Here is a 12754-nt window from a genome sequence, read left to right as displayed (position 1 = left end):
AAAAATCTACTACTCATTTGAAGTTCAGACTAAGTGCTATTGAATTGTCTTTTTTATCATGCATTTGTTTATTATGCAAATCTGCTGGATTTACTGGTCCTTTAAAAGTAAGAATTTGAATGAACTACAGTAAGTGATTTTCTGTTTAATAGACACCCCAAATAGCCCATATATTTCCAGTGCTCAAACAATAATTGAAGTCAACAAATTTAAAATGTAAAATAGTTGTCTGTGCTTTATTATGAGAATTATAGATTCTTAATAGAAAATAATTTTTTGATGAAAAAAAAACAAACAAAAAATGTATAGTATAGAAAATGATAAATTGTATTCAAAACCGGTTTCAGTAGTATTGCTAAGAAAAAAAAAAGTCTGAAATATATCTATATGTATATACATAAAATAGGTTATTTGAAAATAGCTAAAACTCTGTACAAAAGATATTACAGTAATAATGATTTTATACACTATAAAAATATACAATATGTATGTATACAACACTTCAATTACTTCTTCAAATCCAGCATAAATAAGAAAGAATGCAAACAGTGCCAGTTTATGACATTACACAAGTTTAAATAGTATAGTGTCAAATATATATTCATTAAAATAGTCTCTATTTTCAAATAATTATTTATTAAAATAGTCTATTTTCAAATCATATTTCAATATGCTGGTTATATGTGGGAGAATTTACCAGGGGTGTCTAAACTTTGCTCTCCAGAGGTTTTGGAACTACATATCCCATGATGCTCAGCTAGATAAAATGCTGGCTGAGCATCATCGGAAATGTAGTTCCAAAACCTCTGGAGAGCAAAGTTTGGACACCCCTGCGGGCCTAAACGGTCAATTTTTAAGTACAGTTTTTCTTAATTTATTAGCTACTCATTGAGTATTTTTTGTGAAAGACCAAATAATTACCTAGATGACCTTAATATTAGTAAAATGTGTTTTAGTTTGCTTTAAAAAAAAGTAAAGTATATAATTTATAAACTTCCATAATTTATTCCACCAACAGGTGGTATCTTACTACCTATAATATCCCAGTGTGGGAATGGTATGGCTGACAACATCTCTGAACTCTCAACATTTGTGCTGCTTTTGGTAAGAGCTAGTGTTAACTCCTCTGATGCCAGAGAGAGTTGCAAACGCTGACATCCCTTTACCGGCAACACTGCTGCAAACACATTATATACACAGAGACATTTTAAAGCTTCTATATTGTGACATAATTAATTAATAGAACTCAACAATACAGCAATTACCAATCTTTAAATTCCTTAATTAAAAGTCATAAAATGTTAACTTGACTGCTGCAGTCACTCTGTTACAGATGGGACTACAATACAAATGATGCCAAATGGAGGACTTTTCTAAGTAATAAAATAAATCATTGGTGAATTTGGGGTTTTGTGACACCAAATCTAATAAATAAACATTTACTTTTTTCAAATAAAATTTAAATTAAAATGTTCTGCTTACAAGTTAAATACATGCACTTTTTCATATACTGTGTATCTATATATAGCATACATAAGGAGAAACCATTTTGGATATGGCAACAATTCTCCGAACCATTCTATTTTATAGGAATGTTATGGTATCCATTGAATCTTCTTTTCTTTTCGCTGTAGCTTGCACAATATGACTTGGGTTTCAAATATACACAGTGATATATACACTTCTCTTAATGTTCCTCTAACTGAAGACTTAAAACGAGAGGCGATCTGGCACTTTCATGTGTACTGCCGTAAAACCATTGTTATAGAATTCTGATAATAAATTACAAGAAATACTCATTGACTTTCACCCCACTGAAGAAATTCTTTAATGAATTCCTGACACTTCATCTTGTCGGCATTGTTGGGTTTGTGATAGCCAGGTGGAGGCCTGATTAGCAGGTTTCCAAAAATACTTGCTGCAGAGAAGATAGAAAATAAAATGTTGTATTAAAAAAACTAAACAACTTGTACAAATTATAATACTAAGGTTCCAATGATTACATCATTTATAAATAAATGTGCGGGATGGCTTATTTTGTAATATTTGATGAATTGATAAATAGGGGTGGATATGTACATTAAAACACACTGGTACACTGTATGCAATGCCATTACGAGATCCCTGTATTGTTGTGGACAACATAATGTATTAGTAAAGCTATAATGTTTGGAAAAAAACTTTATGCTTACTTGATAAATTAAATTTCTTTCATGATAGTGAGGATCCACGAATCATCATGTGTGGGAATTTCCCTCCCGACCACAAGGAGGAGGCAAAACACAGACAACATACCAAAGATTTAAAATCCTTCCCATTAACCCTGATTCCTCAGTCATACATATAGCCAAGCAGATGGAGGAAACGGAAAAGCATGAAAGAAAGTGGTACAAAAGAAGTACTAAACAAGTACTCATTAAAATGAATGTAGCTCGCTCCCGCTACTAGACAAGAGCGGGAGCGAGCTACATTCATTTTAATGGTGCGACCAGGCACACTGTGACTAGACAGTGTTGCCGCGATGTGCTGTGTAAAAACCAGACCCGCTCAGTAGAGCAAGGAGCGGCGTTCTGGTAAAATGAGGTTTTTACATACAATTTCTCTGAAATAATTGAAAGTATACATCTGCCGGTAAGCTAATGTTATATCATTCTGCACTATGTGCAGAATTATATAACATTAGTATGTAAGTTTACTGCCCCTTTAAGCTGGGATTTGAGTGAAAAATTTCATATAAGCCCATATTTAGCCCATTTTACGAAAAAACAACTACGCTTTGTATTTTGTACTTATAACTAAGAATTTATTTTTCTGCACACCCAGTGTACTTTAATTACAACTTACGCTAAGAATATTTAAAACTATTTATTCCTGTGTAACTTACATACAAATATTTATGTTTTTGATTAAATAATTTTTTTAGTGAACAATTTTGTAATAAGGAATGGTTCAATTATTAATTTTCTATGATTTTTAAATTACAAATTTAATTGTACACTTTTGTAATATATGCATCTCCTCCCCATACGAAAATGCAGTATATGCCTCTTAGAGAGAACTTTATAGAATTTCACCAGCCCAGAGAACTGTATGGAATCAAGCCCTCAGTTTGCCCCTACCAGAGACTGGTCTGACCTGGGGGCCACACCTTAATTGAGATAAAGGGCTAGATTTATTAAAGCCGAGGCGTACAGGGGCGCGTATACGCGCCCCTGTATGCCTCAGCTCGCCTGTGGCGGGGTGAAATTACCCGCAGGTATTCGCAATTTTGCGTTCACGTGCAATCCCCCCCCTGCCCACGCACAGTCAATCAAGCGCGGGCAGGAGCTGTCAATCTCCTCGGTCTGACTAGAGGTTAGGGAAGCGGTGGTCTGGTGACCGCTGCTTGATAAATTACGGCGAGCAAGTTCTTGTGAGAACTTGCAGCCGTAAGGCTTTAATAAATCTAGCCCTTAGAGGCTAGGGTAGATATCTTGGTTTGTTTATTATTAGACAGGAAGATTTGGAGTAACCAAACAGAAGAGGAAGCTTCCTGACTCAGTTTGCAAAAAAATAAAAAAAAACGAAAATATCCTACGGCATAAAAACATCTGTACTCCCAGTGATTGTGGCAATAACAGCACCCAGTTCTGGCCCAATAAAGGTTTAACCCTGAAAGGGAAGAGAAAGTAAACTGCATTAAAACCCATATCAGCAGACCATGATTTAAGCCATAATGCTGGTCTAGAAAAAGCATTTTTAGCATTAATGCAAATAATTTCCACAGCTGCATCACAAATAAAGCTATTTTCTGTTCTTGAGATTTAAGCAAACCTAAATTTTATCCAGATTAGTTTCTCAAAACAAGTTCTGAAAGGTTGTCACACCAAATAGCAGTAGCAGCAGCTACACAGGGAACACTGACAGCAGGCCTAAACCCCTACAAGCTGAAAAGATTGCCTATAAAAACCTTCAAGTTTTATATCCAAAGGATCTCTAAACGAAGAACTATCTTCTCCAAAGGAATAAGAATACGCCTGGCAAGAGGGGAAATAGCTGCATCCACCATAGAAACAGTTTTCCAAATATCTGTATTAGCAGAAGGGAGAAGGAACATAGATTTGAACTTAGCGTACAGAACAAAAGGAATACCTGACTCTTGCTAAAGGCTTAATAAGGATCACCTCCCAATCCTTACATACTCCTGCACTAAACAGCAGGGCACAAAACAGCTAAATAAATTCCTTACATTTCAGCAAAGGGTCAGAATAACTCTCCTGGGAGCAACCTTAATAAGGCAGAAACCCCTGAACACTTTGAAAAGCAGGCAGGGAAGCAAAACACTCTTTAGTGTTAGAAATAGACCCAACACATAAGGTACATAGCTAAACAGTGGCACCTGAGAATCCTTCCCCGGCAAACACAAGCTGGAAGGGGCTACTTTTCAGAGGCTCTCAAATCTAAATGACCAAGAGGCCTGACTTGCACTAGTTTGCTCCATAGTAAAGGTTAAGAATTAGATCAATCAGAGATAGACTGAAGCAAATAAGCAGTAAGAAGCACACAGTTTACCCTGAAGGGAAGAATTAACAGAACTGGCAAAATGTAAAACTGACTAATCCCTGAATGGGAAAACATTAACAAAGTAATAAAGTAGTGCACTGTCAAATAAGTGCTGGAATAACTAACAAAACAGTACTAGCTACATAATAAGTATTAGAGCAAACAAGGTTAGCTAAATGTATGTCCCAATTTAATAAAAAGCACTGATAAAATGAGAATCTCACAGAAAAGCGGTGAAGCCAGGGAGTTGAATAAAACTTAAAGGGACAGTAAAGTCATAATTAGACATTCATGATTTAGACAGAGAATACAATTTTAAACAACTTTCAATCATTTAAATTAAAAGCGGAGCCAGCAGAGAACATCAGGAAAAATAGTCATGCAACAGCTAACATGTTTCAGCCACAGCCGTAATCATAGCCGAAACATGTTAGCTGTTTCCTGACTGTTAAGTTTTATTCAGCTCCCTGGCTTCTCTGCTTTTCTGTGCTTTCCATTGGCCCTCAGCCTGGGTTGAGCTGCACCATGATTGGGCCGCTTCAAGTCATGTGACCTTTGGAATGCGTCCTGGATTGCTACCAGACCAAGGGGGCTCCCAGTACAGCTGAACCCAATCTCCGCTTGTGTGGAAAAGAGACGGCCCATCCGGAGCATACAGTGTGTGTCCCCTTCCTAGGTGTGATGGTGGTGACGACGACCGGATTTGACGCTGGCAAATATTGGTTTTGAGCTGTTATCTTTCGTCCTTGCATCCAGGTATTCATCTGCTTATCGCTTTTATGGTTGCCTGTTGGAGATAATTCTCCCGACATTTAATTATTGCATTTATATACAGGCACCGGGAACTGTTTCTGTAGACTTGTTGAAGTGCTGCCCTTTAACCACTCTGTCACTTCGCTATTTAGCGGTACCCCTATTCTTTGTTTATGATGAGTATCTCACCATCTCCACTAGTCCTGAGAGCTTCTCCCAACCTGCTGAGATTAAAGTTTTCCTCTGTGAAAAGCACAATTGGGCAGAAAAAAGCTACTTCCAGGTGGAAACCGGGCCATAGAACAAGCTGTTTGTTCCTGGCAGTCTGCTTCTCTTTCTGTTTTGCATATGTAAATATGACCCTGGGGATAGTCTCCCTATGGGTGATGGGGGAAACCAGACGTGGACTCCTTGCTCAATGTGCTTAGAGGGATATGGCTGCACCTCACTGACGAGGCCCAAAGGAGGCCGAAACGATCGTCTGGGGTTGCCTTTTCCTTGTTCAGAGGAGAATTGCCTGGTATTTCGGGGCTGGACTGACCATGTCAGTGGGATCAGACTGATATACTACAGGAAAGGTTTCCTCTGTGAAAAGCACAATTGGGCAGAATGAAGCTACTTCCAGGTGGTAACCGGGCCATAGAACAAGCTATTGATGCTGATGTTCGTTCCTGGCTGTCTGCTTCTCTTTCTGTTTTGCATATGTAAATATGACCCTGGGGATAGTCTCCCTATGGGTGATGGGGGAAACCAGACGTGGACTGCAATAACTCCTCAGAGCTCTAAAGTGGATTTTATTACAGGACAGTAGACTCCTATTTTGCCTTATCTTTCTTTACTACTACCAATGCAGCCATTAAAAGCATGGCAGATACAGAACCTTAACAGTTAACATTACAGAAAAAAAAGATATGCCAAACATAATGGACCAATGAGAATAACTTCTGAATAAATGTGGAGAAGAACCACCAATCAGCTCTCTCGAAGTGATTATAAAGGGACCAATGACCCACAATTATTCCTCTTTCTTTTGCTGCTACCTGACAGTTAAGTAGTGCAGCTTTAATTGGGACTATTATTAAACTGTGTATTATTTTAAGTAACATTTTCAGTTTCTCTTATAATATTTTCTTTTACAGTATTCTTTTTCCTTCCATTTTAATTATTTCAGCTCTGTTTTCCAAAAATTTTAATTCTTTTTCTACCGTTTTTCTTGTTTTTTTCCCCTTTAGGCTCCAATATGCCGGCAGCCATTTTACTTCCTTTGTTCCCGCCCTGTGACCTTGTAGCATCCCTCCCCTTTTACCTCAGACCTCGGCAGTGCTTCTTTGCCTCCTCACGCATCGCAAAATTACATTGCAACATTTTCACTAAATTGTTGATTGTTTTTTCTCTACATTAGTTTGTCTTTTAGATTTAATTTTTTAGCAGTCATCTCAACTTTATTAATATTATTATATTTCATTAAAAAATTGTATTTTATATATTATATTACAATGTGTTACCCTCACACTAGTCTTCTCACTGAGAAATCAGTGCAAGCCATGATTGACTCTTTAATGTCAAACTTATTTAACCATTTTAATTCCCAAATGGGTGTGTTACTAGAAGCTATTCAGGCTTCCCCTCCTACAAAAGCTTGTAAGACAAAACTTTCTCCTAAAAGAAAAAAGCTCTCAAAAATTTCTCTCTCTAAAAGTCTGTATAAATCAGACTCCTCTATTCCCAAAAGGTGTGGGAACTAAAAATAATTCACCTCCTCCCTCAGGCTCAGAGGGAAAACTTATGAGCCATAAAAGAAAAAAAAAAATAGAGAGCAAGAGATTCCTTTGATTTTCAGAGTGATGATGATTTTTCTTCTACTGGAGATTATATCAATGACTCTAATTCTGATAATAATTTAGAGGCTAATAAACCTTTTTCAAATTATGATTCCCTCTCTTCAGATGATTCTCCTGCGCCTAAAAGGCGTAAAAAGTTGTCATCATTATCCATAATTATCTCATATAAATTTACTGACAAAGCTGTAAACCCTAGATTTAGCTCCAACATCCCTGCTCATCAGAGTAGTTTCCCTCAAAGGATGTTTCTGAATTTGTTGAACACTGGATCAGACGCCCCCTTAAAAGAGAAGTTAGACATAAGATGTGGGCAGAATGCCCTCGCCCTAATTTACCAAATAATACTGCTATCACCCCTGAAGTTGACCCCAAAATTGTTAAATTTATTTCTACTCCAGGATTTAAATGTTAAAAAAGGTCTTGACAGATCATCGAAGATTTGTCAAAAACAAGCTCCTGGATTCCATTGGTCCTCTCACTAAAATTCTGGAACATACAAATGAGGCAGTGGAAAATTATTCTTCTCTTGACCCTGCAATGGTCAGCCAAAGAGCTTTGTATCATATTGGTAACGCCAATACTGCCATTGCTTTTGAGAGAAGGAAACATATTCTCCAAAAAATTTATCCTAAACTCACTGATATGGCCTTGTTCGAGTTGGGCTCTAACGTTAATGGCTTTCTCTTCAGAGATGAATTTATCAAAGAGCATAATAATTATGTGAGCACCTTCTCTTCTCTCAATAAGGCTAAGATGTCTATGAAAAATTCCTAAATCCTAACCTTGTTTTTGATAGGGCTGGGAAAGGAAGGGGTCGCTTTTCTTGCAGATCATATAACACCTACAGACCCCAATTTTAATACAACAATCAAAGACACTTTTCAGAAAACCCATCCTCCTCATACACTCAGTTTTCCCCCTCATGTTCCAGACCCTGGCAGTCTAGGGGTTTCAGGTCCGAGCCCACTCAAGACCATCTCCAGGTAAGATTTCCTCTATCTCACAAAACTTTTTTTCAATGAAGAATTGGGGGAAGACTTTCACTTTTTGTAAACAACAGGGACATTATCACTTCAGACCCTTTGATTTTAAATACAATTCAGGGCTTTCAGATAGAATTTTCTTCCCTTCCCATACAAATTGTCCTTCCTCATCCCATACATTTTTTTCCATCAAGACAGACACCTCCTTCATTTATAGGTAAATAATCTTATACATAAACAAGCCATAGAACTATCCCCCTGTCCTCTAGAAGGTTTCTAAGCAGCCTCTTTTTGGTAAAAAAGAAAAATGGCAAATGTTGCCCTGTCAAACTTGCGATCCTTAAATTTTTATGTAACTTATCATCATTTCAAAATAGAGGGTATTCACCTCCTAAGAGATTGCCTTCAGGACACGGACTGGTTAGTTCGCTTAGACCTTACAGATGCATTCTTTACTGTCCCCATAGCACAAGATTTTTGCAAATTCCTAAAATTTCAATGGAACAATCTCACATGGCAATTAACATGCCTTCCTTTTAGCCTTTCTTCCGCTCCTTGGGTATTTACCAAAATAATGAAGCCGGTTGTATCTTGGCTACGCCTTCGCCGGTCAGACTTATAGTTTACCTAGACGACATCTTGATTATGAATCAGGATCATCATTCCCTTCTTCAACAATTACATCTCACTACCAATCTCCTCTCCAATCTAGGTTTTCTCATCAATCGAGAAAAATCAGAATTTATTTCTTCTCAAGCTCAAACTTTTCTGGGATTTCTTATAGACACAAAATCATCTACCCTCAGTCTTCCAAAAGAAAAAAACATCAAACTATAAATTTCCTGTATTCTACTCAAAGACCTCATTTCTCTCAGGATGGTGGCTCAGATTGTAGGGTTATTATCATCCTCAATTCAAGCCATTTTTCCTGCTCCTCTACATTATTGGGCCTTTCAAAGGTTAAATATTTTCTTCAGAAAGGTTTTCCCTATTCTTACAAAATTCCCCTTTCTTTCGAAGCCAGACAAGAACTCTCATGGTGGCTCAATCACATAGAAGCCTGGAATGGAAGAGCCATTTTTGGTTAGATCCCGGATTTAGTCATTGAATCAGATGCCAGTCTATCTGGCTGGGGTGCCAGATGTGGTCCTTCCATTACAGGTAGGAAGAGGTCATCCAAAGAGAAAGCCCTTCACATAAATTGTCTAGAACTCCTTGCTGGTTCTTTCGCTATCAAGAGTTTTTTTCATTTCAATCATCCTATTCCCATTCTGCTGCAAATGGACAATATTACCCCAGTTCAATACCTGAATCGTCTTGGAGGTACCAAGTTGAAAGCTCTTTCAGACATCAAAAAGAATTCATTAATTTTTGTCTAGCCCAGAATATTGTTGTGAAAGCAGAGTATTTCCCTGGACTTACAAACTCTGCGGCAGATTGGGGTTCCAGATTCTACAAAGACTCGAGCGACTGGAAACTCAACCAATCGGTTTTCCATCGCCTCTTTCTCCGAGGCACTCTATCAATAAATATCTCTGCATCTCGCCTCAATTGTCAAATTCGTCCCTTTTTCAGCTGGCGCCCGGATCCAGAGGCTCAAGCAACAGATGCTTTTCTCCAACCTTGGCCTTTGTCTGGAGCGTATGCCTTTCCTCTTTTTGTCATGATATCCAGGATTCTTTTCAGAGTTCGTCAGGATCCTCTCTCCCTTCTTCTAATCACTCCCTTTTGGCCCTCCCAACCTTGGTTCCCCTCCCTCTTAGAGATGGCAATAGAGATTCCCCTTCTCCTCCCTATATTTCCAGAGCTCCTCAAAGAGCCGAACGACAATTCTCAGTCTAGTCCTTCAAGGATCCCTTCAACTTCTGGCTTGGAAGATATCAGGAATCCCTTCCCTCTCTTTGACCTTTTATCAGGAGCTATCCAACAACTCAGGGAATCCTTGGCTCCAGGTAACAACCAATCCTATTCGGCAGCCTGGGCCAAGTGGAATTGTTGGTGCTTGGAAAGGAACTTGGATTCCCTTTAAGCACCTCTAGCTCAAATAATTAATTTCCTTTCTTCTTCTCTTTGATTCAGGTCTTGCATATAGGACTATTAATTTAATTAGATCTGCTATTTCTTCTCGTCATTCTCATAATAACTTTCCAGTGGGTCGTCATCCTCAGATTTGTAAAATCCTTAAAGCCATAAGGATTGAACGCCCACCTATTCCTAAACGTTCTCAATTTTGGGATGTAGATTTGGTTCTCTCCTTTCTCAATTATTATAATTAATCTCTCTCTTTGAAACAACTTACTTGTAAACTTGCTACCCTTCGTTGCCTCCTTTCCATTAAAAGAGTCTTAGATGTCAGAGCTATTGATTTCAATTCAATTTATTTTCCCCCTGAAGGTTTAACATTCTTTATTTCTGGTAGAACTAAAACTTTCTCCTCCACCTTATTTTATCCTTATTTTCCATCTCCTAAACTCTGTGTGGTCAACTGCTTTAAAGAATATGTTAAAAGAACTAATTATTTTCGTTCCCCTACATCTTCTAACCAACTTCATTTATCTTTTGTTCCTCCTTTTAAACCGGTGATCATGAAAGAAACTACAGTAGACTATTTTTTTCTGCTCATTCGGTTTGAGGTTCTGCTGCCGCTAAAGCCTTTATCAAATCAGCTTCTCTTCAGGATATACTTAAAGGGACACCGAAACCAAATTTTTTCTTTTGTGATTCAGATAGAGCATGCAATTTTAAGCAACTTTTTAATTTACTCCTATTATCAATTTTTCTTCATTCTCTTGCTATCTTTATTTGAAAAAGAAGGGATCTATGCTAAGGAACCAGACAATTTTTAGTTCAGACCTGGACAGCACTTGTTTATTGGTGGGTGAATTTATCCACCAATCAGCAAGAACAACCCAGGTTGTTTACCAAAAATAGGCCAGCATCTAAACTTAAATTTTTGCTTTTCAAATAAAGATACCAAGAGACTGAAGAAAATGGTATAATAGGAGTAAATTAGAAAGTTGCTTAAAATTGCATGCTCTATCTGAATCGCAAAAGAAAAATATTTGGGTTCAGTGTCCCTTTAATGCTGCGGACTGGTCCTCAGACTCCACCTTTGGTCAGTTTTATTTCAAACCCATTTCTCATCCTTCTTCTTCCCTTTTACCTCAGCTTTAAACTAGCAAAATAGGAGTCTCCTGTCCTGTAATAAAATTGGGATTATCCTAACTTTAGTGTAGGAATAATCTAGATTTTATTAAGGAAAAGGAGATGAGTATTTTCCCCCACAACAAAATTTAAAGCTTTGTCCCTCCCATGATGTGTTTTTTTATATGTTTTTTATATTACTAATTATATGTTTATTCACCTAGCTCCTAAAATCTAAGATGTCTTCACATGCCAAGATTCTGCATTGTTCCAAAGGATTCCCGTCTCCTTCATCTTGGTTGCCTGCATTTCAAGTGTCTTCTCAAGCATCTTCCATCTTTCATCCAAGTTTGGTTTCTCCATCTTCCCCTTCGGCCAAGTTCGGAATGAAGTTTTTCCTCAGAATCGTCATGATGCTTGGACTGTTCCTGTTTGTTCATCTCGGCAGCAAATCCGAAAGAGAGATCATTGGGGGTCATTGGTCCCTTCACCAGAGCCGATTGGTTATTCTTCTCCACATTTGTTCAGAGGTTATTCTCATTAGTCCATTACGTTTGGCATATGTTTTTTCTGTAATGTTAACTGTTTATGTTCTGTATCTATCTGCCATGCCTTTAATGGCTGCATTGGTAGTAGTAAAGAAAGATAAAGCTATTCACTAAAGCTAGGATAATCCCAATTGTACTAAGTTTAAACAGAAAGTTAAAAAGTCCACAGCAGTGCTTAACAGCTAATATAAAAAGTGTATAAATATATGTCCCTAGACTATGTGAATTATTTTTTTACATATTCATACTAATAGCCGTGGAGTAGCACCATTAAGATCAGGTAATTGGTGGATAAATCCATGTTTCACCTTGGAGGCCGGTGACCTCTCCTACTGAGAAAATATTGTTCACTGCCTGGCTGATATTTCCTTGTCTATCCCTCTGTCTGGCTGGGCAGTGTGAGGAGAAAATGGGTCTCAGATTGGCTAGGGCTCCTCTCAACAACGAGTAAATCAGCACTTCAACTTTCACCTCACTCCATCAAGGAGGCAAACAAAATGACTGAGGATTTAGGGTAAGTGGGAGAGTGTTGTGTATCTTGCCTTTTCCTAGTGGTCAGGAGGGAAATTCCAACGAGTGATGAATTAAGGACTCTCCTCATCTGATCGTCGTTACACAGATTCCTTCTCTACAGTGTTAGTAATTTGTGTCATAAACATGAATGGTATGTTCAAATAAGTTTGTATTACTGAGAAATATTGCAGTTTTACCTAAAATATTAATATCCAAGTGGTTCTTCTGTGAACATTTTAGCAGCTCTCTCAGGAAGGAGATTAAGTAATTGAATACATTTTTGTGGCACAATGGTAGCATGACAATAACCTGCAAAAACAGAAGAAGAAAAAAAGGAAATATGCTTCATGAAATGGTCATAAAAGGTGCAAAAGGCAAATACTCTGTGTTAAAGCAATTTATTATTGCACAATTGCTTGCACATAACTAT

The 12754-nt window shown here is 37.7% G+C and overlaps 1 protein-coding gene across 4 annotated transcripts in view; it reads right to left on the bottom strand.

Annotated features, from left to right (window-relative positions):
- Nucleotides 1-208: 208 nt before the first annotated feature.
- The window catches only part of INPP5B (inositol polyphosphate-5-phosphatase B), a 406727-nt gene continuing 394181 nt past the window's right edge, over nt 209-12754 (bottom strand). For all 4 annotated transcript variants that reach the window (XM_053707160.1, XM_053707161.1, XM_053707162.1 and 1 more), the window contains 2 exons: nt 12522-12633; nt 209-1918 (listed from right to left, as the gene is read on the bottom strand). In XM_053707160.1, the coding sequence (XP_053563135.1) occupies nt 1797-1918; nt 12522-12633 (234 nt within the window). In that variant the 3' untranslated portion in view covers nt 209-1796. The remainder of the gene's footprint in view (nt 1919-12521; nt 12634-12754) is intronic.

Source organism: Bombina bombina, chromosome 3 (genome assembly GCF_027579735.1).
Source record: "Bombina bombina isolate aBomBom1 chromosome 3, aBomBom1.pri, whole genome shotgun sequence".
NCBI classification, from domain to species: Eukaryota; Metazoa; Chordata; class Amphibia; order Anura; family Bombinatoridae; genus Bombina; species Bombina bombina.
The sequence above is the reverse complement of the archived record's forward strand: the minus strand, read 5'-3'. Positions and strand labels throughout refer to the sequence as shown.